This window comes from Prionailurus bengalensis, chromosome E1 (genome assembly GCF_016509475.1).
Source record: "Prionailurus bengalensis isolate Pbe53 chromosome E1, Fcat_Pben_1.1_paternal_pri, whole genome shotgun sequence".
Classification (NCBI taxonomy): Eukaryota; Metazoa; Chordata; class Mammalia; order Carnivora; family Felidae; genus Prionailurus; species Prionailurus bengalensis.
The window spans coordinates 43,028,298-43,053,537 of record NC_057347.1 but is presented as its reverse complement, the minus strand read 5'-3'; the positions used below and the strand labels follow the sequence as shown (position 1 = coordinate 43,053,537).

Genomic DNA, 25,240 nt, shown 5'->3' with positions numbered 1-25,240 from the left:
CAGGGCAGACGGGGAGGGAGGGACCCACTCCCTCTGAGGCAAGGGCCAAGGATGTGAGGATGGAGGGGACACAGGGTCAGGCTCATCGGGGACCGGGGAGCCTTGGACAAGGGGAGAGGGTGGCATGGGTATAGGACAATTGGCAGAGGCGGGGACCCTCAGAAGAGAGAAGCCTCCTCGCCCACCGTGTGGCGTTTCACGGCCTTGTCATCCACCACGCGCCAGTGGGTGGTCAAAGTGCGCTGGTCAAAGCGCTGGACACTGGGGACACAAAGCATGGTGGCGCATGACGTGATCCCTGCGCCACGGGGGTTAGTGGTCCCGTGGGCTCTCACTCAAAGGCTCCCACTCCCAGCAGCTCTGAAGGCAGGCCTGCATGGAAGGGCGCCCCCCTGTGCCAGAGTGCAGAGGTTCAGAGAAGTTGAGTGACTGGCTGAAAGTCACCCAGGCGGGAGTTGGCTGAGCGGGAGTCAGTTCCAGTACCTCCTGACCCTGAACCCCACCCTAGTTACCAGGCTCAGTCTCAGGCAGGTGGCCTGCAGGCCGTAGCCAGCCTGTTCCCCTCTACTCTACTCCCTCCCTCGCTGAGGAGGGGCTTTCGAGCCTGGGGAAGCCAGGTGAGGAGGGGCCTCTGAGACTCCTCCCCTGCTGAGTCCATTTCTGGGTGCAGTCACCATCCCCGGTCACCATCCCCGCCCCAGGGCCTCAGGCCAGCCCTCTGGACTTGAGCCCGCCCCTGCTGCCCAGGCATTGGCCACTGGGAGGAAAGAGTTACAGCCGGGGCCTCTGCAAGAGGCCTGGCCGGTGCCCCACCTGAGCAGGCGGCCTGGACTGGAAGGAGCCCCGGGGCCCTGGCTCCCTGTCCTCTTCAGAGAACTGTGAGTGACCATTCATATCGTTGCACAGGGGGCGGGGGCAGGCCGTGGCAGTTGCCCACTCTCTCCCCTTCTTCCCTGACCTCCCCCCTCCTTGGTCTTCTCCTGTACCCCTGCTGAAACTCACCTGCCCGGTGACTCGCCCGGAGGCGCCCCTGCCTCCTCTCCGGATCCCAGGCCTGGCACCCACTCCGTGGGACAGACTCTGAGGGCAGCCCAGGGCAGCTGTGATTGAGGCCTCGGACAAACCCACCTGGGTCCCCTTTGGGTGGGGACCAGCCATGGGCCCTCTGGAAAGGGGGTTGCTGGTAAGAGCAGGGGAACTGAGGCCAAGGGGAGGGTCTCCAGAGTCCTTCCTCCTCCCAGCCACTGTCTTTCTCACCTCCCCAGGCGGCCCAGCTGTTTTCTTCATCCCTGGGCTGACCTTTCCTCCCCATGACTCACCTTCAGCCCCAGGCGGACCCTGGAACCCCACTGCCCAGCTTCTGACCTGACCCATGAAAGAGCAGCTCCGTGGGTAGCCCCCCTCCCATCCTCACCCCACATTCCTGGCCACCAGTACTCCTCCCCAGCCACCCACCACTCCCAAGGCAACCTCCCACCCTGCAGGCCCCGTGTCAGCCCCTGGGGCCCCGTGGGGGGCCCCTGGGTGATCTCCCCTGAGCCTGGGCCCCATTCCTCACCTCTCAGTCTCTGGTTCCCCTCAGCACCCCGGGTCTCCTGAGACAGGCCCACCTGCCTCCCCACTTCCTTCCTGAGCCCCAGCAGCCGGCCTCTTTCTCCGTCTATTTTCTCCACCCTTCCTGGAGCTGTGTTCAGTAGTGGGAAGGACCAGGTGGTTGGTTATGAATGCCAACCCCGATGGCTGCTCAGTGCCCCGTTCCCGGCATGGGAGAGCCCATCAGGCCCGGGCTCAGCTGATCAGAACGTGGTCGGGGTTCCAGACTGGAGTGTCAGAGGACAGTTGATGTTGGTTGGCGTTGAGGGAATTAGGGCTGCCAGGACGGGGTCCGAGGGACATAGGGGTTCTTGCAAGGATTGTCCCTCGCTCTTGCCAAATTGAGGAAGGTCTGTGGTGCGTGGGGATTTCCAGAGCACCTGCTTAGGCACAGTGAGGCCTGCAGGGCCCTTGTGTCCAGGCTCTGGACTCCTATAGGTGCCGCCCTGCGTCCTCTCCTTCCCCTGGGTGGAGATCCACCATGAGGCATCAGGTGAGCAGGGCAGGGGTCTCCGTCCAGGCTTCCGTGTCTGTCCTGGGGGCTGGGCCAGTTTGGCCTGAGAGAGGAAGCCGGAAGAACCAAGAAAGGTGCCAGAAGGGGGCCTGCCTCCAGATCCGCCCCCCCCCCCCCCCCCCCCCCCCCGCCCAGCCTCCTTCCTGCCTCATCTCCACAACTGGAGCGCTCCTGGAATTGTCTGAATTTATAAATTACTATCCCCCCCACCATCATAGAAATAGTTTAATATCCCTACATATATTTGGCTAATGGGGGGGGGGGGTGGAATTTCAATCTAATGACTATTAGCATTTTGGTTTCTTTCCATCCATTCTGCTTTGCTCTGTGTCTGAGAGTTTTACAGACCCAGGGCATCACGGTGCGCTGACAGTGAGACGGTAACTTTTCACTCGCCGTGTCATTGATTCAGTAAATGGCAGGTGCTGGACTAGGCAGTGAGAGGCAAAGAAAAACAAGGCGTGGTCCCTGCCCTCAGGTAGTTTACTGTCTGGGAGGAGACCTTGGCAAGCCAACTGACAGTTACGATGTGGTGTGGATGCTGTGTGGAGCCCTCCTCCCCAGAACCTCGCTAGCCAGAGAGAAATTTCTCTAGGATTGCCTCCTGGCCAAGGAAGGGAGACGGCAGGTGAATCGTAAAGGTTTCCACAAGTCAGCCTCTCCCGTGAAACCCTCTGCACCTGGCGCTTTGCCAGTGGCAGACTTTTTTCTCATCAACCGTGATTTGGTCTTTTCAAGTTTTCCACCAGTTCTCGCTAATTTGGGCCATTTTATATTTTACTGGGAAAGCATTCGTTTTTTTTTACTGGATTTGTAAAATCTCCACTTTTAATTTTATTTATGGGTTTCTTTGTGACCAAGCCAATGACTTTTCTAAGAGTTTCATAGACCTGGAAAAATCGTATATTTTTTATTTAAGGGATGTAAGGTCCCCTATGTATCAAACCAAGCTGATTGATTATATTAGTCAAACTTGCATTTCCTTTGTATACTTCTTTCTGTTTATTCTTTTACTCCAGTTCCATTAGAGATTTATTAAATCTCCCACTCAAATTTTCTCTATAAAGTTCTTGTATTTTTAGTAGGCTTTGTTTTTTATATTTAACTACAACACTGTTGGGAGCGCCCAGATTTTGACTGTTCTGTCATCACAGATTGTCCCTTTGTGTCGTTACCTGGTGCCCCTCTTTATCCCGCATAGTGTTTTCAACCTGAAACTCCACCTTTCTTTTATGAATATGGCCACTCTATTTTATTCTATTTTCTTTTTTGCCCGTGTGATATCTCTCGGTATCCCTTTATTTTCAACATTACCCTTTTTTTTTTAAGGTTTTATTTTTAAGTAATCTCTACACCCAACGTGGGGCTCGAACTCACAATCCTGAGATCAAGAGTCACGTGCTCTGGTGACTGAGCCAGCCAGGTGCCCCTCAACATCATCACGTTTTTAAGTGGATTTATATATATATCCTGTCACTGTATTTTGAAACCCAAGCTGACTCTGTCTTTTGATGGGATAATGCAACCTTTCCACATTTTGTCTGACAATGGGTACAAAGTAGTTGATGGTTTATTTTAGGGAGAGGGGCAGAGAGAGGAGACACAGAATCCGAAGCAGCGGGCTCCAGGCTGCGAGCTGTCAGCACAGAGCCCGAAGCGGGGCTCGAACTCACAAGCCGTGAGATCATGACCTGAGCGGAATTCGTAACCGACTGAGCCACCCAGGCCCCCTTCCCTGGGGTTCCTAACCAAACACTCCTTGCGTGTACAGAGTGGGGATTCTTTTTCTCAGCACTCCCTTCTGGAACCCTGTCCATTTCCAGATAGCCTTGGGTCTGTTTTCAGCTTAGAGAAATCTATTTGTTGTAGGAGTATCGTTTCCTTGACTTTTTCTTTTATTTGCAAGTTAGCTGTCTTGACTGGAACCTCCAGTTTTGTAGCTTTGCCTCCTTCATTTCTGTCTCTGTGTACGTTTGCTGCGAGCAATTTCTCCTGCTTTATCTTCCAGGCCACTACTTTGAGTCTGGAGGGTGACTATCCTCGCCTCCAGTGAATAGTCCAGGGATATATTTTAAGTTCTAAAGTAGTCTTTTTTTCCTTTTGGGCTTTACTTGAATCTTCTTAAGAGTTCTATTTTGTTGTCGTTTAAGTTGTCACTGTGTTTTCCAGCCCCTCTATCTTGCCGATAGCCTTGGCGTTTTGGTTTTTTTTAATCCGATAATACACTTTCATGGTTTTGAAAAATCAAAACAACGTTAAAAAGTATATCGTAAGGGGCGCCTGGGTGGCTCAATCTGTCAGGCATCCAACTCTTGATTTCGGCGCAGGTCATATCTCACAGTTGCTGAGTTCGAGCCCCACCTCGGGCTCTGTGCTGACAGCACTGAACCTGTTTGGGGTTCTCTCTCTCCTCTCTCTGCCCCTCCTCTGCTCTCTCCCTCTCTCTCTCTCACCCCTGCTTCCCTACCCTGTTCACCATCAGCTCAGAAGTCACCACGCTCATGAGTCCTTTCTCTATTCTTTCACTGGTTCTTCAGACAAATACAAACTTGTAAGAATGTGCATTTGATTACTTGATTTTCCGCCTCTGTCACATAAAGGTTGCATGCAATACACACAATCCTATAACTTGCTTATTTTTTGCCTTTTTTTTTTTTTTTTTTAATTTTATTTTCAACGTTTATTTATTTTTGGGACGGAGAGAGACAGAGCATGAACGGGGGAGGGGCAGAGAGAGAGGGAGACACAGAATCGGAAACAGGCTCCAGGTTCTGAGCCATCGGCCCAGAGCCCGACGCGGGGCTCGAACTCACGGACCGCGAGATCGTGACCTGGCTGAAGTCGGACGCTTAACCGACTGCGCCACCCAGGCGCCCCTATTTTTTGCCTTTTTGATTCGACGGCGTATCTTGGAGATTGTGCACAGAGAGGGTCAGTCTCCTTCCTTCCAGCGGGGCAGGTTTTCCACCTTAGGGATGTACCGTAATATACTTCACCAGGATACTGTTGACGGGCAGTTGCGTGGTTTCCCATCTTTTGCAACTGTGAACGATGCTAGAAGAAATAATCTTTCACACACGTGCTGGTAAATCAAGGCTAAATCCCAGAAGTAGGTTTGCCGGGTCGAAGGGTAAACAGGGGGTGGTTGTCATATTTTGCCAAGTTGCCGTCCCCGCCCGTGGGGCTCATACATTCCCACCGGCACAAATGCGAGGGTCTGACTCCCCCCGGCCTTGCCAACCAAGTCGCATCAAAATTTTGTTTTCTGCCAGTCTGATAGCAAAATGTAGGATCTTAAGATAGCTTAAGTTTGCATTTCTCTTTGCAGTGAGGGTGAGCATCTTTACAAAGATTTAAGGACTGTTTGTTTTTCTTTCTCTGTGAACCGTCTGTTCGTATCCTGTGTTCCTGTTTCTACTGAGTTGTTGGTCTTTTCCTTGTTGGTTTCTAGGAGGTTTTGCTACACTAGGGAACACAGCTCTTTATCTCTTACCTGAGTTGTAATCTCCCTAAGATTGTCTTTTGACTTTGCTAATGTTGTTTTTTGGCCACACAAATTACTTAAAGTACATTTATTTATTTCTTTAATTTTTTTAATGTTTATTTATTTTTGAGAGAGACAGAGACAGAATGCGAGTGGGTCGGGGCAGAGAGAGAGAGAGAGAGCGAGGCACAGAATCCGAAGCAGGCTCCAGGCTCCGAGCTGTCAGCACAGAGCCCGACGCGGGGCTCGAACCCACGGACCGTGAGATCATGACCTGGGCCAAAGTCGGACGCTCAACCGACTGAGCCACCCAGGCGCCCCACTTAAAGTACATATATGTGGCCCAATGTATAAATCATGTGCTTTATGGCTTTTAGATTTTGAGTCTCTGTTACAAAGGTCTTTTTAAAAAATTTTTTTTTCAACGTTTATTTATTTTTGGGACAGAGAGAGAGACAGAGCATGAACAGGCGAGGGGCAGAGAGAGAGGGAGACACAGAATCGGAAACAGGCTCCAGGCTCTGAGCCATCGGCCCAGAGCCCGACGCGGGGCTCGAACTCACAGACCGCGAGATCGTGACCTGGCTGAAGTCGGACGCTTAACCGACTGCGCCACCCAGGCGCCCCACAAAGGTCTTTTTTTAAAAAAAGAAAAGAAAAAAAAGAGAGGACCGGCGGGGGGAGGGCGGGGGGTGGGGGGGCAGAGAAAGAATCCCAAGCAGGCTCCGCGCTGTCAGCACAGAGCCTGATGCAAGGCTCAAACCCACTAACCGTGAGATCATGACCTGAGCTGAAACCAAGAGTCAGATGCTTAAGCGACCGAGCCAACCAGACGCCTTTACAAAAGTCTTTTTTAAATATAGAATGTTGCTCGTGTTTTCCTGTTTGAGTATTTTTATGGTTTCACTTTTAAAAAAATAATTTTTTAATGTTTTATTTTATTTTTGAGAGACAGAGAGAGACAGCATGAGTGGGGGAGGAGCAGAGAGAGAGGGAGCCACAGAACCCGAAGCAGGCTCCAGGCTCCGAGATGTCCGCACAGAGCCTGTCGCAGGGCTTGAACCCACAAACTGTGAGATCATGACCTGAGCCAAAGTCCGAATCCTAACCCACTGAGCCACCCAGGCGCCCCAATGGTTTCACTTGTTACATCTAAATCTTGGATCCTCCGGGGGTATCTTTGAGCGGACAGAGTAAGATGTAGACCCACCTTTAATTATCTTCTTCTGGGTGGCCGTCCAGCTGTCCTGTCACTTCTGACTGACAAGTTCCTCTTCCCACCGTGACTTGTGATCGGTCTCTAGCACTTCCCATCCCGTCCGGACCCGCTATAATAAGGCAGTGGGTTGGGTTGTGTTTGCTCTGCCTCTCTCCAGCCTCTGGCTTGTCAGAGGAGTGGGGTTTATGGGTCTTTGCTCGCGGTGCTGGGGTGGAGCCCTTGGAGCTTGGAGCGGAGGAGTGATGGTCTCTGGGGGCTGGGCAGGCCCCGGCTAAGACACCATCGGGAGCTCTCCCTGCTCCCTCCCTGCCTTCCCGGCCTCCCCAACCTTGTGGGCAGAGAGTGCCTAGCTTACCTGTTTGGCTCCCTGTCAGCTCCTGGGGGTCACCTTGCCTTCCCTCTGGGGGCCCATGGTGGGCCTGGTCTGCCCCGGGGTCTCCCGGGTTCCCGGGCCAGCCAGCCCTGCCCACCAACTGGCACGGCCCCTTCACAGAGCGTAGCAGTCCGAGGAGAAAGGGGAGAAGCAGGACATGTTTAAGCTGCCGTATTTCCAGAATTCCTGGCACCGGAGCTGCATCATAAAGGGAGAGAAATTACGACCGAGGGTAGGGGGAGAGTCGGAAGGGCCAGTCCTTCTGGGTAAGAAACAGGGAACACCTCACAAAGTCGTAACACTGAGAACGCACAATAGCAAAAAAGGTTGAGGGAGATGCTTTTCCCCTTTTTCTTAGGAAGATTTTCAAATCGGCAAAGAAGCAAAAAGAATATTAAAACGAATGTAATTATACCCATTACCAGATTTGACGATTGCTCCTTGCCAAGTTTGTTCTTTTGTGCGTGTGTGTGTGCGCCAAGAAATAATAAATTCCAGACTTTATCGCATCTCATCCCTAAAAAATTCAGCATCTATTTCTTAAAAATGTTTTTCTCCACAATCACAATACCATTACCATTGTTAGATGTGTCAAAATTAACATTAGTTCCTTACAGGCAGTGACTCCAGGTCTCTGCTTGAGCAACCAAGATGATGCCAAGACGGGAAGAAGGAGGAGGAAGAAGGTGAACTTGGTTTGGGACACGCGGCTTTTGAGGCATACCGAGGACACCCAGGGGGGCGGTTGGGTCTGCGCTCCTGGAGGCGGGGTTGTGGGTTGTTAAGTTAACCGAGCTGAGCTGGTCGGGCTTCCCCGGGGACAGTAGAGTGAGAAGGAAAGGTGAGAGCAGGCATCAGGGAAATGGGCGGAGGAAGAGGAGCCTGGGCCCCAGGCTGAGGAGGCAGACGAGGAGGGAGAGGGTTGTAAGGACTAAGTCCCGGAGGGGAGTCAGGCCCAAGGAGGACCACCTTTGTCATCGGGGAGGTAGTAGGAGACCTGAGCAGTGGGCTGGACGTCGGAGTGCGTGGACAGCGGGATGGCAGGTGCACACACGCGGGCAAGAAGCGGGTTCCGGAAACAAGGCAGGGAGAGCTGGGTCCAGGGGCGCGCTGTCTCTTTTTAAGATGGAGAGGCCTTGAGTTTGTTGAAAGGCCAAAGGGCCAAAGGCAGTCAGGTGGGAGGAGTTGGAGATCTGAGGAGAGGCAGCTTCTGAGCAAGTGAGAGACGATGGGGTCCCCTGGGCCGAGGTGGGGGAGGTCGGCGTGGACGGGGGACCCTGGTCCCTCCACTGGGGAAGTGAGGAGGAATGGTGGGTGCAGGTGCAGATCCGTCTGAGGGGACGGGGCCCTGGCACATTTTCCTCCCATGGCTCACGATGACAGCTTTTGCTGGCCGGCAGGTTCCTCGACGGACCGTTTCTGACTCCTCCTGGCCCAGCAGCAGGAGACCTTCTGGGTGTCTGGAGGCCTCACCCAGAGCACAGGGCGTGTGAGCGGCAAAGGGACTCCACCCCAGGACCCACCTGCCTGGAGGAGCGAGCCAAACGAGGAGGAGCGAGCCCCATGAGGTCGCCAAGAGGCTGCGGGCAGAGTCCAGAGCTCAGGGCACTCAGTCGAGACCCAGAGCCAGAAAAGCAGGGGTTCAGCCCCGCTTTCTCCCCCACGTCCCCACTGGGTGTAGAAACCTCAGGGGACCTGCCTGGCCCTTTCACAGAACCCAACCCTGTGAGCAGGGAAGGGGGACTGGGGGGGGTGGAGAATGACAGCCCATTCTATGGGTAAAGAAACAGAGGCCCAGAGTTTCAGGGGGCTGCCCAGAGAGAAGCTAAGGCACAACCTATACAAGAAGCCCTGTCTCTGGAATCCCGCTCTGTTCTTTTTTCCTTTGAATCGAATGATGCTTCCGGCCCAAACCCCAGAGAAGACCCTCACCTCGGCCTGTTGTGTTTGGACTTTCAGGCTACAGGGCAAGCAATAAGATTACACTGAGCCTCACGTGGGCCTTAGCCCTCGTCCAGGCCCCAGCCCAAACCAGTTACACCAGACCCTGGGGCGGGGTGGGGGGAGCAGCTCTAGGCATGGTTCCCCACTATTCTGAGGCTTGAGGAGCCTGCGGGGTGACCCCCGGCTTTCCCACTGCACACGGCTGGATGAGTCACTCAGGGCTAGGGGTGGGTACGGTGAGGCCCGGACTCTGTCCTGGAGAGGGCGTGCTCGGGGGAGGGACACCAGGACAGTTCTGTGCACTTGGCTAAGCTCACTGCCTCACTGAGGCAAAGATCACAGTTTATTCCCAACTCTCCCTCCACCCGGGTGGCATGGAGTCGGCAAAGGAGATCCTGTCCCCTCCGCAGCCACCTGAGCCAGACCCCGGGCTCCAGTCACTGGTTTGCAGCCATTTCTTTTGCCTCCGGCCCCAGAGAACGGATAGGATTTTCTGGTTGCACCTGCTTGTGCCCCAACACTGGTGAAGGTTTTGCAGAGAAGGCGGGGGTGAGGACGGAGGGCCGGAGAGACGGGGCGAGGCGAAGCCGGCTTGTTCTGTCCCCTCCTCCACCATGTGCCTCTGGAGGCCAGGCGAGGTGTGAGGGTGTGGTTGAGGGAGGAGGACCCCACTGGGGAGCTGCTGTGGTCGCATCTCGCCTGGGGAAGCCCATACCCAAGGCCTGAGGCGCCAACCTCCCTGACCGAGAAGAACAGGCCAGAGCCGTGTGGGTTTTGCTCAGTCCCCATGGTGTGAGGCCAGAGCCCTCTGGGAGACGCCAGACGTGGCGGCCAGGCTTCTTTCCAGGGAATGTCAGCAGGTGGGCAGCCTTTTCTATGGTCCCAGTCTCCCACGCTGTCACTCTTGGTTCCTGCCCCAGGGAGACCCTGCCTGCTAACCCTACAGCAGGGCAGCACTGAGGGCCCGGGGTTCCCACACCTGCCTCCTCTCTCCCCTTTCCTGCCCCAGCTCCTCCCTGCTGCCGGCTCAGAGTTTCTGGCCACTCTGGAATGTACACAGGCTGTTCCCATCTCCTGGGCCTGGCTCCGTCCCTCTTGGTGACTTGTCCTGTGTGTGTGTGTGTGGCCCATGTCCCTCAGGGTGGGGTCAGTGGGATGGGTCATGTGTGTGACAAGTGGGAGGACTCCAGGCCTCTCTGCCTCTGGTGCTCCAGGCTTCTGAGCCCCACAAGGGACGGTAGGGGAGTGATACTAGAGCTTTGAGGGCAGAGTAGGGCCTAGGTCCCTGGCTTGCTGTGGATGTGGTCTGTCCAAATGTCCCACACCCCAAGCCTACACCACACCTAGCTCCACTTGGACGTCCCTGTCCTGAGCCCGCGGTAGGTGCAGGGAAGGAGTGGCCTGGGGGACATGGGCAGGGGAGAAAAGAGGGCCAGGGCTGGGGGCAGGAGGGTTACTGAAATGGGAGAGCAGAAGATGAGGGGTCTGGCATCCGGGATAGAAGGTGGGGGTCAGAGCCTGATCTGGGAGCTGGGCAGCCAGGGGGGAGACCCTCGGGTGTCGGAGCCGCTCTGAGAGTGTCAGGAAGACAAGGAGGTCCTTGGCTTGGAGGGGGTCGGCAGCTTCTCACCAGGGACAGGCTGCGCCCGTGGTGCAGGACTGCGGTTTGGACACCCGATGGGAGGGTGAAGAGAGGAGAGACCCGGGGAAGCTGTTGGTGTAGGGTTGTGGGGGAGCTACATGCGTCTCGGTGGCCCAGGCTGGAGGAGACGGTCAAGGCGAGTAGACTGTGGTGTGGTCAAAATCCCTCCCGTTCCCTGTGTGGCTGGAAGACTCCAGACACTGGCTCTCGCTCTGATACCACATCTGCCCAGACCCCTTCCTCTTTGAGACGTCCCCCGCTCACCCCGCGACACACACACAAGCTTCCTCTTCCCCATCACATCCTCCCCGGGCCTGCGGGGAGCTGATGGCCACTCCGCGTCCTGTCCATGCCAGCCCAGGCGCCAGCACCCAACCGCCCCCTCTGCCTGCTCCCAGCCGCACAGCCTGCCCCTCCCCCACCTGTGGTCCCGGTGCCACCCTGCCCCACGGCTGTATCTGGCCTGGGACTCAGAACTTGCAGTCATCAGAGCATAGCACAGGAAGGCCGGTGTGTCCCTGGATGCATAAAAATACCCCAGACCTGAGACACCACCCCCTTTCCCCCACCCCACCCTTTCTCAGGCAGCCTCTGTCTCAGGCTAGCACTTCCGCAGCCCTGACAGGAAATGGGCTGGAGGCTCAGCCTCCCGCCATCTCAAAGCAACTTCTTGTTTCCCCCTTGCCCCGTGCCAGCCCTGGGGTTGTACCCCTTGGCTCCACCCCTGAAGCCTTCCCAGGGCTCTGTCCCAGCAGCTCAGTGGGGACAGGATGGTGGACATGATTGCCAAGCTGACCAGGAGGCAGAGTCGGGCCCTGCGGGGACAGGTAGGGGACCCTGGCGTTTGGGGGCAAGCTTGGCCTCTGATGGGGAGGGCTGAGGGCGTCTGGCCTGTTAGGAGCTGGGTGAGCTGGGTTTGGGGGCAGGACATCTCCCAGATTTGGGGGGACTCCTCCCTTCTTGCCTCTTTCCTTTTCCAAGGCCTTGCCGGTCTGAGAGGGGCTGTGGAGGGGCACTGAGACCCGGTGATCGGTCATCGGTGATCGGGTGATCGGTGGAAGAGGGGAAGAGGGGCAGGCCTGCCACCTGTTTGCGGGGAGGGGAGGGAACTGGAAACGGGGTGCTGGGGGGCCCGGGCAGCTGGGTGTGGTGAGAGCCAGGGCGCCTCTTAGCTCTGTCCTTGGGCCTGAGGTGGGAGATCACTTCCCCTTTCCTACTTGGAAAACATACGTGTCTCTGTCATGATTGGGGTCTGGGCCTCAAGAGCTGTTGGTGCCCTAGTCAGGGTCTGTTGATGGGCTGCGACGGGGTGTCGTCTGGGCCTCCAGGAGCTGTGGGCAGGGGGGCGCCGGGCCCTGCTCTAACCTGGGCGAGCCTCCCCTTGAAGGCCAGAGGGCACGGAGAGACTGGCCCTACCTGGCTTCCAGTCTGATCCTGGCTGTGGCTCTGCCAGGAGAGGAAAATGCCTCTATCTTAGCACTGTGAGGGTTCTGCAGAGAGTTCTAGAGTTTGAAGGGGCCTCAGGGCTGCAGTACCCCTAACTGCTCACCTCCAGTGAAGGCCCCTTACTACCCCCTGAAGCAGCCCCAATCCTTAGAATGTGCTTCCTTCCAAGGAACCCTGCCCTCTGCTCCCACCAGGCCTCTGATCTGCAGTCCAGAGCCCCACAAGGTGATTCTGTATCTTCCCTTCCTTGTGACAGCCCTATCGTGCTGGGGGCCTACACATCTACCCCTGTATCTCCTCTACCTGCTAGGGCTGTTCCTTGTGCAAGATCCCCATCAACCTGACCAGCCTGGGACTCCCCGAGGACACACAGCCAAGTCTAGCAGCCTGCCAGTGGAAATCCCCAGTCCAAAGAGCCTGGCTCCTTCCTTAGCTCACCCACCCCCCATATGACCCTCCAGCCTCCGTGGGTCCAGCTGGGGTGGGTAGGAGGTGCGTCTAGTCCTCCCAAGGAGTCTCCTGGCTCCTGTGCCGAGCCCTCATTCCCAGAAAGTCCCTGCTCAAAGCTAACTCCCGTCTCTCCTGTAGTGTCGGATATGTGTGTTTGTTGTCTGCTGTGAAATGTAGCATGGAATTGACCCGGGTACTCTAGCAGTAAGTATCCTTGGTGGATCGGCTGTGTGCTTCAGGGCAGCGGGCTGCCTGCTAGAGGGTGACTGAGGAGGGTTACATCATCCTGGATCCTGCTCTCAAAGACCTCCTGCCTTTTGGGGTCAGAGGAGGTAGGCAGACGGGTGGACGATGAACTGGCCAGCAGAGCAGAACGCCACCAGGCCGTAAATGGAGCCCGGCTCTCCAGGATGTTTGGAGCTGGGGACCAGCAGAGGAGCAGGATTTGGGTAGGCAGGGAATGTTCTAGGCTGGGGGACCGACTGGAGCGAAAGTACAGCGATAGGAAGATGCCTTTTGTGTGTGGGGGGAGGGTCAGTGGGCGGGTGTGGGTGGAATCCAGGTCGCCCAGGAGGGCTGCAGTGGGCACAGCGAAAGGAGAAGTGGGGTGGAGGGTCCTGTCTCAGCCACACAAGGGCTTCTGGGGTGAGGGAGAGGAGTGAGAAACTGATGTATCCAACTCTTCCTCCTCCCTCCGTGCCTGGGACCTGCCACCGGGTGCTCTCAGACTGCAACACTATCTCCTCGTTAGCAGTAATCATCCCTGACGTGCTGTGCATTTCACCCAGAACCCTGCTCGGCTCCCTCCCCACTCCCCGGCCATTTACCCGAGCTGCTCTATAGGGATTTGGGTCCGTTTGTTCACTTTGTTCACTGCTGCATTCCCAGTGCCTAGGACAGGGCCTGCACGGAACAGGTGAACCTTCGTGGGACAAATGAATGGATTTTTAGGCACCTACCTAAGGCCTGGGGAGAAGCCACCTTGACAGTACTTGCTTCCCCTCTTGGGGAGTTTACAGTTCAGTGAAGGCATCACAGCAACAGAGGAACTTCTGTGATTAGAAAAGGCGCGGGGGGGGGGTTATTATACAAAATTTTGAGAAAAGCTTAAAGAAGAAAAGAGAAAAGTTTAAAGAAACAAATAAAAACAAACCCAATCCCTATAATTACACTGCCCAGAGATAACCTCTGTTAGCATTTTGGAGGGTTTCTGAAAACACATAACTGGAACTATCTGCTGTTTACCGTGTCGAAATCTGCATTTCCCTCATAGCATTATATGTTCTTAGAAAACAGTATTAATCTCGTGCTACTCTGCGGCCTGGGGTTTGATAATGTGGCTATCTATCTCTCCGGTGGGCTGAGGGTGCTAGGCTGTGGTGGGCACACGAGAGGAAGCTCAGGAAGGGCCTTGAACCTGACACCTGAGCTGAGTCCTGAGTCCTCCAGGTGAGAAAGGGGCAGGGATGGGCCTAGGCAGGCTGTGATAAAAGACACAGGAGAGAGGGTGGGACCTCCGGCAACTGCATACTAGGGCTACTGGAGCGTAAAGTTCAAGGCAAAGGGCCAGGAATGGCAGGAAATCAGACGGAAGGCAGGCAGGTGGGACAGACTTTGCCCTGCAGGTGGCAGAGAGCGGTAAGGGTGTTAAGCATACCCTGACTTACATTCTGTGTGAAGGGAGCTTCCAGCCCACCTCACTTTTCTTTGGAGGGGGAAGAGGGCCTCACCTTTCTTTGCTCCTCCTTCCTCCCTCCCATCTGGCTCTCCCCGCTCTTTCCCTTCTCTGCAATTGGTTCCGAGGACTGCAAAACCCACATTCAGGAAGTTCCAGTCTCAGATCCAGAGGCAGTACTGATTGCCGTCCCGGATCTTTCTGGGCCAGGAAGGAAGAAGGGGTGGGGGCTGTAGAATGCAGCAGGGCCCTGCCCCTGTGTGACCTGAATGGGAGAGGAAAAGGAATGGGTCTGAGGCCTTGTCTCTATTCCTGCCCAACCGGTTGATTCGCGCTCCCCTCCCCGCCCGGGTCTAGTGCACACTGAGCGCACAGCCGGGAGAACTGTTATCGATATTTTATTATTGTTAATAAATAATGTAACTGCCCTAGGCCTCTGGGACACCTCATACTTTACAGTGCATACTTTACAATGCACTTTCAAGAATATTTCCTCATTCTTGGGGCGCCTGGGTGGCTCCGTCGGTTAAGCGGCCGACTTCGGCTCAGGTCATGATCTCAGGTTAGTGAGTTCGAGCCCCGCGTTAGACTCTGTGCTGACGGCTCGGAGCCTGGAGCCTGCTTCGGATTCTGTGTCTCCCCCTCTCTCTGTTCCTCCCCCGCTCATGGTCTCTCTCCTTCAAAAATAAATAAAAACATTAAAAAAAAAAAAAAGAATATTTCCTCATTCTCTCTTCACTACAATTTCCGGACCGGCAGCCGGCGGAACAGACGCGGCGGGGTGGGGAGGGGGTGCGCTCTGACTTGCCAAAGGTCACCCAGACGGCAAGTGGCCGAATCGGGACTGTCTGACTCCGGAGATGCCCTGAAGGTCACGTCCCCTCCCTCCTCCCACAGGTGGACGACCCCTCGGAGCCCGTGTACGCGAACGTAGAGCGGCAGCCTCCGGCCACTTCGCCCGGCGCCACCGCGGCCCCCCGCCCCCAGGCGTGGGAGACGCACACGGACGCGGGCACCGGGCGCCCCTACTACTACAACCCGGACACGGGCGTGACCACCTGGGAGTCGCCCTTCGAGGCTGCCGAGGGCGCCTCCAGCCCGGCCACCTCCCCGACCTCGGTGGGCAGCCGCGAGAGCCTCGAGACAGACTGGGGCCAGTACTGGGATGAGGAGAGCCGCAGGGTGTTCTTCTACAACCCGCTGACGGGCGAGGCCGTCTGGGAGGACGAGCCCGACGACGAGCCCGAGGACGACCTGGAGATGCAGCCGGGACTGAGCCCGCTCAGCCCCAGGGACCAGAGGGTGAGGGGGCGGAGCCTGGCCCGGGTGGGCGGGGTCTCTTTGGGCCTCTGCCCCCGCCTCTTGCTGCCCACAGCCCCCGAGAACGAGGGAGGGGGCGGGGCCTGGCCGGGGTGGGCGGGTGGCTTTAAGGGGCTTTAAGGGACGCCTGGATAAGGGAGGGGGCGGGGCCAGGGCGGAGTAGCTCTGAGGGTCTCAGACCCCACCTCCTGCTCCCCGCAGCCCCCAGACTGCCGGTGAGGGGACGTGGCCTGGCCTGAGGGGGCGGGGCCGGGGGTCTGTACTGGCTCTGAGACCCTCCGACTCCGTTTTCTGTACCCCGCAGCCCCCTACCCCTGAGACGGACTACCCCGAGTCGCTGACCAGTTACCCGGAGGAGGACTATTCCCCCGTGGGCTCTTTCAGTGAGCCACGGTCCGCCTCTCCCTCGGCCACGCCCCCCGGCTGGTCTTGCCACGTGAGCCCCGAGGGGCAGACGCTCTACACCAACCACTTCACCCGGGAGCAGGTAGGGGCAGCGGGCAGATGGGCGCAGACAGCCCCTGGGTCACTTCTTCAGCTCTTCCTCACCAGGAGCTCCCCTTAACATCATGAACTGCAGCTCCTGAGCAGGCTCCAAGAACCGCCCCCGCCCCCACCCACCGTCGTCTGCACCTGACCCTCCGGACTCCTGGGGGCTATATTGGGAAACTCTTCCTCCCCTCCCGTGAGCCGGGCTTGGAGCCCTGACCATCCCTCTGCCCACAGTGGATGAGGCTGGAGGACGAACGCGGGAAGCCCTACTTCTACAACCCAGATGACGACTCGGTTCAGTGGGAGCTGCCCCAGGTGACTAACTGGGAAAGCGAGAGTCCTGGGGAGAAGGGAGGGCGTTATACCCGACACTGTCTTTCTCCCCAGGTTCCTGTCCCTGCCCCTCGAAGCATCTGCAAATCCAGCCAGAACAGTGAGACCCCAGCCCAGGCCAGCCCCCCTGAGGAGAAGGTAAAGGAAAGAGCATGTAGGCCCTAGCAGAAGAAATCGGGGCTTCCTGGAGGTCGTGGGGCCTGGGGCGGGGTGGGGCATGTCACCTGCATAGGCCCCAGCACTAGCCTGAGCTGAATGAACCTGGATCTGGGTTATCCTGGGCCCAGGTTTGGGTGAGGTTGGGAGCCGGGAGGAAATCTCTCCTGCTGGGGTGGGAGCAGGCACCCCACCAGCAGCAGCAGCAGCAGCGGAAAGGGGTCAGTGATGACTCAGGCCCCGCCTGGAAGGAGTTGCCGGCTGTTGGGGAGACTAGCCCCTGCCTGCCCTGTGGCTCAGCCCCTTGACCCCCTCCTCTTTCCCCTTGTCTCTCTAAGATCAAGACCCTGGACAAGGCCGGCGTGCTGCATCGCACCAAGACGGTGGACAAAGGAAAGCGGCTCCGGTGAGAGCCTGTCTGCGTTCAGACTAGGGCAGGGCGGGCCTTAATTAAGATGACATTTACTGAGCACATCCCATATCGAGGCTTTTATTTTTATTTTTTTAAGTTTATTTATATAGGCAATCTCTACAGCAAATGTGGGGCTCGAACTCACAGCCCCGAGATGAAGAGTCAGTTCCATGTGCCAGGCTCTTGTTAATCTTCATAGCAACTTTCTAAGAGGTCCCGTGAGGACACACTGAGGCACTGAGAGATAGTGACTTCCCCAGGGTCCCTTGGCCACCACGTGTTAGAACTGGGAGTCCAGCCCTCACGGTTGGGGACCCCAAGCTGAGCTGTGTTCTTTATTTAGCTCTGTGCCCCGCTGCTGTGGGTGGAAGGGGGCCTCAGCCCAGGGCCCAGTGCAAGCTTGGCTACCCCCCACTTCCCCACCCCCACCTAGGAAGAAGCACTGGAGCGCCTCCTGGACAGTGCTGGAGGGTGGCATCCTGACTTTCTTCAAGGACTCCAAGGCCTCAGCTGCAGGCGGCCTGGTAAGGCCCAGGCCCCGGGACAGAGACCATCCCATCTGCTTCTGATTCCTGCGGCTCTTTACCTGATCTGGCTTGTCTAAGGCTAGGTCTGAGACAGTGGAATATGAGTGCCAGCGGAGCTGGGCCTTGGCAGGGGGTGACGACAGCAGATTCAGCCCACGACAAGTGCTTCCAGCCACCCTGGGCATGGGGAGCAGTCCTTGAGGGTGGCCTCCCCAGCCTGGTGGGCAGGCAGACTGGGGACTGGGCACACCTGCTCCTGGGGATGAGAGCTGTGCTCCTTTCTCCTTTCCTCCTGGGTGAGCAGGCAGCAAAGGACCAGCCAGTCCAGGATCCCTAGGTTCTAGGAACCCCTGGGCCCGCTTTCCCCATCCTGTCCCTGGAGCCAGGAGCCCTGGCAGGCCTGTCTGAGCTGAGGGCTCCTGGTAACTGTGCTCCCCCCAATCCTTCTCCCCTCTCCCACAGAGGCAGCCTCCCAAGCTCTCCACGCCTGAGTACACAGTGGATCTGAGGGGGGCCTCTCTCTCCTGGGCCCCCAAAGACAAATCTAGCAGGAAGAATGTGCTGGAGGTGAGTGATAGGGGTTGGGAGAAGGAGAAGGGGCTTACTGATGGCTTGAGACCCTCATTAGGCAAGCCTCAAGAAGGGGGACCTGGGGAGAGTGGGACTGGAATTCTCAGGGCTCAAAGCCAAAGTTGCCCCCACCCCGGGCATCCGCCCACAGCGTTTCTGGCATCACGGATTCTGCAGTTCCCTCTCCAGGAACTGGGTTCAAGTTCTTGGCTCTAGAGGGTGTTGAGAAGCAGGGGTCTCTGTGGAATGAAACTCATGCCTAGAAAGGCGGCCCTCATCCCAGACAGGAGATTCCCTGTCCCCCACTACTCACTTAAACAGGCCGGGAACCTGCTCTGGCTGATCAGAGCCCAGCTTCCAGCTGAACTGGGTCCTCAGTGAATAAGCTGGGTCCCCAGTTTCCCAGGCTCCCCTAGCAGGAAGCAGAGGCCACGTGGGGCCCAGGCAAGGACCCTTATGGTACCACACATTCCACTGCCCACATGTGGTCTTGCTTTGAAACTACCTTTACCCTCACCTCCGTCCCCAAAAGTTCTGAGGCAGCTCACAACAAGAACACGTGTGGTGAGCTGGTAAAATCCACTGAAGAGCCAGCACCAGCCACAACAAGTCAGAGGAAGGGGTCAGTGTGGAGAGGCATCAGGAGGCAGCTGATGTACAGGTGCTAGGTTGTTGCTAAAAAAAAAAAAAAAAATATCAGTTACATAGTTCTTATTGATGAGGGAGGGGTCTTTTCCCCAGTTTTGAGGGAAATCAAAGCTCTTTCCTAACCCTTAGCTCTTTTTTTTCATGTTTTATTTAATTTTCAAGAGAAAGAGAGTGGGGGAGAGGTGGGGGGGGGGGGGGACAGAGGATCTGAAGTGGGCCCTGAGCTGACAGGGTGATAGCAGCAAGCCCGATGCAGGGCTCGAATCATGAACCGCGAGATCATGACCTGAGCTGAAGTTGGACGTGCAAGTGACTGAGCCGCCCAGGCGCCCCGGCTCTTTTTTTTTTTTTTAATTTATTTATTTGGAGAGAGAGAGAGAGCGTGCACATGTGTGTGAGTGGGGAAGAGGCAGAGGGAAAGGGAGAGGGAGAGAGAGAATCACAGGCTCCGAGCTGTCAGCACAGAGCTCCGACGCGGGGCTCGAACTCACCAACTGTGAGATCGTGACCTGAGCAGAGATCAAGAGTCAGACACTTAACCAACTGAGCCACCCAGGCGCTCCCCCTAACCCTTAGCTCCCGAAGCAATTTTTAGTGTGGAGCTCCATTCTAGTTTAGCTGCTTCAGGTAACATGAGAAAACCCACGAGCATAACCTCACCATTCAGCTCAGAAAATGCAGTTCTGCAAGGCACTTGAGTATGTAGTCTTCACCAAGCTTCGTGCCGTTCTAGAACCAGTGTTATCCACAGAGCAGGCTTGGAAAACCAGTTTGATCTCATGAGCTACTCTGCTCAGTCAGTCCGTCTGGAGCCTTCTCCAGGTTTAGCAGCGCCAAGTGCTGTGACCAATTAGCAATGTCTGTCACGGGTGCCAGACCGGAGAACGTCACTTTGCTGTGCATGTCCCTTCCCTGACCTAAAGGGACGTCCTTCAACCAGTGCTCTATAAGTGTCATCCCTCTGACTTGGCTTTTGATGAAAGCTTCTGAATAAATGTTTCTGAGCTGTCTTTTCTGGCAAGAACTGGAAGGCAGATGGTACTTGTGGAAGTTATTCAAGCTGTTGGAAAGGCTGACAGTCTTGAACGGAAGCGGAGGAGCCCCCTGCTTCTGCTTCTTGGCCGCAGGTGGCCATCCTCCCTCCATTCAGGGGTGGCCTGCAGGCTCCTCTAGGATTTTTCTCAAGAGACAGCCCCAGATTCTATATCATGGCCAAGGTAGTTGGGCCCGGCAAATTTTCACAGCCAGTCTTCCTTGTCACTCCAGAGCCACAGGAAACTTCAGTAATAGTCCTCCAAAAGCAGCTAGTTTGGGGCAGCTCAGCTTGCCTGTGCATTCAACAGGATGAACGTTTTGTGAAATCTGTTGCTACGTATACGTACAATATAGCCTTTCCTTCCGTATGAAACTTTCAGATATGAATGGATGTTGTTTTGAGAGGCCGCTGGTCTGCCCGTCTGTAACAGATATGCTGTCACTTACTGCATAAGGCATTCCAAAGTGGAATGCCTCGGCCCCCAGGGTGAGGCCCTTGCTCTATTATGCCTTCAGTTCCTGGGGACAAGGACAGATCATCTCCACCATTTCTCTGCCCCTCCCCCTCCCCCTCCCTCTGCTAAGGCCTTGCTCCCGGGTAGACCCAGGGAACCAGAGATGACTGAGTGACTTGTGTCTCTCCAGCTACGGAGCCGAGATGGCTCAGAGTACCTGATCCAGCACGACTCAGAGGCCATTATCAGCACCTGGCACAAGGCCATCGGCGAGGGCATCCAGGAGCTGGTAAGCAGAGCCCGGGGGCCTCTGGGGCTGGTGGGTCGGCCATTACACAGAGCAGCTGGGCCCACTGTGGGTCGGGCATCTGAGGATAAATGTCCCTCCCTACAGATGGGCCACCGAAGAAATAGTCTCTCATAAGTAGGCAAATCCAGCCTGTGGGGTTGCAGGGGTTGGCCCTGCAGGAGGGTTCTCCTAGGGGTGGAGACACAGCCTAGAGGAATGTCCTGTTTCAAGGGAGGCTGGAAGAAAAGTAAGTATCCAAGAAAGAGCCTCTGTACTAGAACGACAGGCTACAACCACAAGATAAAATTTGAAGCTATTAAAATTTTAAAGTTAAAGAAGAGTCGACTATTTTTTTTAGGTTCAAAAAATTAATTACATGGAGTTGGGACAGACCTCCTCTGACAGCCATTCACCTGGGAACAACCTGGGGCCTTTTGACCCTCGTTTCCCTAGGAGCCAGCAGGGGGGTACAGAATCTGGCTGTATTACTAGAGGTAGGAATCCAGATCTAGGGCGGTGATGCTGGTGCCGTTGTGGGCAGCGCGGAGGCCTCAGCTGGAACTGCGAATTCAGAACCAGGAGCCACATACTGAGGAATGCTGGCCTAGTGGAGTGTGCCCGGAGGAGCTAGGAAAATACGGGAACGGGGGGCCAGGATAAGAAAGAGCGGGAGAGAACAGGATAACTGTCTCCAACAGCTGAAGGGCTTCCAAGCAGCCAAGGGAGGTGAAGTTTCTGAGACTCCCCTGCTGGAAGGAGGTCAGGGGAGGTTAACTGGGGAAGGGAACAGTGCACTCTGACTGGCAGTCACCAGAGCCGCTGGGAGGGGCGTCGGGGTCCCCGCCCCAGCCCAGATGGACCTCCAGCTGGCACGGGGCTCTGCCAATCTGAGGCCCCGTGATTCCAGTCCGCAGACCTGCCCCCGGAGGAGGAAAGCGAGAGCAGCAACGCGGACTTCGGGTCCAGGGAGCGCCTGGGAAGCTGGCTGGAGGGTGAGGCGCGGCCCACTGCAGGTGCGCGGTGTGGGGGGGGGGGGGCGTCTCCTGGGGGCGGGGGTGGGGTGGAACAGGGGACGACCCACCCGGCCAGTCCCGGCGCCACCGAGCGACTCGGCCCCGCGTGCCCGTGCCCAGGCGCAGCCACCGCGGAGAGCGACCTGAGCAAGGTCCGGCACAAGCTCCGCAAGTTCCTGCTGAGGCGGCCCACGCTGCAGTCGCTGCGGGAGAAGGGCTACATCAAAGGTACGGGAGGGAGCCGGCGAGCGCGGCGCGGGCGGCTGGGGGGCCGGGCAGCGCTGACGGGCCTCTCCCCCAGACCAGGTGTTCGGCTGCGCGCTGGCCGCGCTGTGTGAACGCGAGAGGAGCTCGGTGCCGCGCTTCGTACAGCAGTGCATCCGCACCGTCGAGGCCCGGGGTACGCGCGGCGCCCGGGGGCCTCCCTCCGGGGCCGCTTGGCGGAGAGCCCTGGGCGGGCGCAGGGCGGCGGAGGGAGAACGGGAGCCCCTGGGTAGGAGCCATAGCGGGAGCTTTAGACCCATCCCACCAAACCCGAGGTCAGCGCCTCCGTCTGCCCCAGGGCTGGACATCGACGGCCTGTACCGCATCAGTGGAAACCTGGCCACCATCCAGAAGCTGCGCTATAAGGTGGACCACGGTGAGGCCCGTCCTCCGTCCCCGAGCCCAGGGCCTGAAGGCGCAAAGGGGTGCTAACCGCCTCTTCCCCCCCCCCCCCAACCTTCCTTTCCCCATCGCCGTGTGGCAGATGAGCGCCTGGACCTGGAGGACGGGCGCTGGGAGGACGTCCACGTGATCACCGGCGCCCTGAAGCTCTTCTTTCGAGAGCTGCCGGAGCCCCTCTTTCCTTTCTCGCACTTCCGCCAGTTCATCGAGGCCATCAGTGAGCGCCTGGGGGAGGTGGGGGGGACGGGGTGGGGGTGGGCCGGCCTGCCTCGGGCACCCCCTTGGCTGGACCCCGCCCCCACTCTCCCCACTGGGACTCAGCCCCTCCGTTCCCCTGGCCGAGCCGACCCTCCCTTCCCTAGAGCTGCCGGACCAGGCCCAGCGCGGCCGCCGTGTGCGGGACCTGGTGCGCTCGCTGCCCGCCCCCAACCACGACACGCTGCGGCTGCTCTTCCAGCACCTGTGCCGGTGAGCCGGACAGCCGCGCGGGAATGGGGAGGCAGGTGCTGGCGGACCCCCCCCCCCGCGCCCCCTCCAGCTCTGGGCCCTGATGGCCTCCGTCCCCACCCCACTCCCCCCCCTGCAGGGTGATCGAGCACGGCGATCAGAACCGCATGTCCGTGCAGAGCGTGGCCATAGTGTTCGGGCCGACGCTGCTGCGGCCGGAGACTGAGGAAACCAGCATGCCCATGACCATGGTGTTCCAGAGTCAGGTGGTGGAGCTCATCCTGCAGCGGTGCTCAGACATCTTCCGGCCGCACTGACAGCCGACCCCACCCTCACCCCCGACGCTGGCGCTGCGGACCTGGGACTGGGGACCGCGACAGTGGTCCCACCATAGAAGCTGGACGGTTGGAGGCCGCTTGGCCGAACTCTTATCTGTGAGACCCGCCGCCTCCCATCGGTCGGCAGGCGGATGTGAAATCTGCGCCGCTGGGTGCAGTATGGTGACCCCTGGTGGGCAGTTTGCAAAATGTGATTCCCCCCGCACCCCACCCCCCCTCACCCACCGCCCTGGCCTGTCTTGTTTGGGGCTTCATTGGGTTTGGTTCTTTATTACATAGACACCTACTGTGTGTGTGTGTGTGTGTGTGTGTGTGTGTGTGAGAGAGAGAGAGAGAGAGAGACAGAGAGAGACAGAGACAGAGACAGAATTGTGGGGGTGAGCTTGATTTCCCAGATGGGCCATGCCCCAGGGGAGGACTTGGGGTGAGGGGCTTCTCAGCTTTTTCAGGCCTGCACCTGGTCAGGCCTTCAAGGACGCCCTCCCTGTGGGGCCCCGGCCCTGCGTGGGTCATGAAGCAGCAACACACACCTTCCTTCCTTCCCCGCTGCCCTGCCTTGCCTCAGGAGCAGCTCCTGCCTGACTCTCAGTGGCTGACTGTGAGCCATTTTCATCTGCTTCCCTGATCCAGGCCTCTGCCCTCCCTGATCCACTCGTGTTCTAAGCAAGGGTTCTCCATATTCGCTAAGCGCATACCCTGAGCTGGCCACCTGCCATGCACCGTTTCCACACACAGTCCCGTTGTACAAATGAAGAAACCGAGGCAGAGGCAAAGTGACTTGTTCAGGGTCCCGTGGGGGTGATGGGTCGGACTGCCCAGCCTCAGGCTCCTCTCGAAGCACAGCACAGCCTCCCAGGAGGCCCTTTCCTCCAAGCTATCCCTCTCCTCCAAACCCCATCGTGGGCTTACGGGGAAGGCAAAAGAAATGAAGGTAGGTTCTGTCTGGGCCTTGGGAGACCCTCAGGGCAGAGGGGAAACCCGCCCCAGCTGGGGGAGGGGGAATTAGCACTGGCAAGGGGTCCCCAGCCCCTCTCGGCGCCCCGGCGGCCCGGCACGCCTGCCTGGCGCCCACCTGGTCATAAAGAGCTGGGAGAGGCCTGCAGGGTTGGGGGAAGGGGGGTACAGCCTCTGGAAAGGGAGCGTGAGCCCCAGGGGCAGCAATGCCCTCTCCCTCCTCATACACAAACCACCTCAGTTTGTGGGTCTCGCCCCACCCTCCAGCCCCCTCCCCAGCTACGGTTCATTTCTTCGACAAACAATAGGAACTGATATTTATTGACATTTGCGCCACGCCAAGCATTTCACCCGGATCGTCTCAGTTTCTCACAGCCAATATTTATTGTCTGCTCCTCCGCGCCGGGCACTGTGCACTGGGGCGGGGGTGCCACCCACGCCACCGCTCTGGTGGAGCACCTGGCCCGGTGGCCGACCCAAGCCCACCTCACATGCCAGCAGGGCCGGGACAAGAGTACAAACGGAGGCCTCACCCCATGCATCGAAATATTGTAAAGTTACAAATGAAGATATAACTGTTAAATAAAAATATGTTCTATTCTCCTACTTTGGTAAATACACGTTCATAATGACCTAATGACCAGGTTCCAATGTAAACTTCTGTGACTCTTCTGAGTTCCGTGCCCGGGTGTGTTGGCACGAGAAGAGCTGGCTCCTGCTGTCCTGTGGCCACCCGCATGGTCCACCCTTAAGGGAATGGGCCTGGGGCCACTCGGGCAGGGAATTCTGGGGTCTTGCATATCGGGAGCAGGGCCCAAAGGGAAGGGCCTGGGCTCCAAGGGGTCCCACAGATTCCTCATCCTGTGGGGAGAGAGACAGGGGGTCAAGAGTAGAACCTTCTAAAGAGGAGGATCCACAGCCGGGCAAGGATTCCTCTCACCCAGGCCTAAGGACAGAACTAAACAGAGGTTAAACAACTGATTACGTGGTTACATTATTGTGTACAAAAGCTAAGAAAGAACGCAGGGTGCCCTAAAGGCGTGTCACTCCGGGAGTGGCTGTCCCTCAGGAGCCTGAGATGCTTCTGCAGAAGCCCCATTTGAGCTAAGCACTAAAGAATCAAGAGACATCAACAAGATGAGGACTTAAGGGAAGGGTGTCCAGCCAGAGGAACAGCATGTGCAAAGGCTCTGAGGCAAGAAGGCTTGGGGAGAGAACAAAATCTGAAAAGACGGGGTGCCTGGC

General features: G+C 57.3%; 1 protein-coding gene across 5 annotated transcripts in view; it reads left to right on the top strand.

The window, feature by feature from the left end:
* The window catches only part of ARHGAP27 (Rho GTPase activating protein 27), a 31,695-nt gene extending 7,094 nt beyond the window's left edge, over positions 1-24,601 (top strand). Inside the window, exons 1-16 of one of the 5 annotated variants that reach the window (XM_043584811.1) lie at positions 756-878; positions 15,238-15,642; positions 15,965-16,147; positions 16,387-16,467; positions 16,540-16,623; positions 16,980-17,047; positions 17,487-17,577; positions 18,043-18,147; positions 20,479-20,577; positions 21,485-21,590; positions 21,711-21,818; positions 21,892-21,990; positions 22,153-22,230; positions 22,339-22,473; positions 22,619-22,724; positions 22,843-24,601. In XM_043584811.1, coding sequence (XP_043440746.1) covers positions 15,601-15,642; positions 15,965-16,147; positions 16,387-16,467; positions 16,540-16,623; positions 16,980-17,047; positions 17,487-17,577; positions 18,043-18,147; positions 20,479-20,577; positions 21,485-21,590; positions 21,711-21,818; positions 21,892-21,990; positions 22,153-22,230; positions 22,339-22,473; positions 22,619-22,724; positions 22,843-23,020 — 1,563 coding nt within the window. In that variant the 5' untranslated portion in view covers positions 756-878; positions 15,238-15,600 and the 3' untranslated portion in view covers positions 23,021-24,601. Of the gene's footprint in view, positions 1-755; positions 879-9,312; positions 11,597-15,237; positions 15,643-15,964; positions 16,148-16,386; positions 16,468-16,539; positions 16,624-16,979; positions 17,048-17,486; positions 17,578-18,042; positions 18,148-20,478; positions 20,578-21,484; positions 21,591-21,710; positions 21,819-21,891; positions 22,231-22,338; positions 22,474-22,618; positions 22,725-22,842 lie in introns of those variants that run through there. The other 4 variants (XM_043584810.1, XM_043584809.1, XM_043584808.1 and 1 more) reach the window with 4 other exon arrangements.
* Positions 24,602-25,240: the final 639 nt, after the last annotated feature.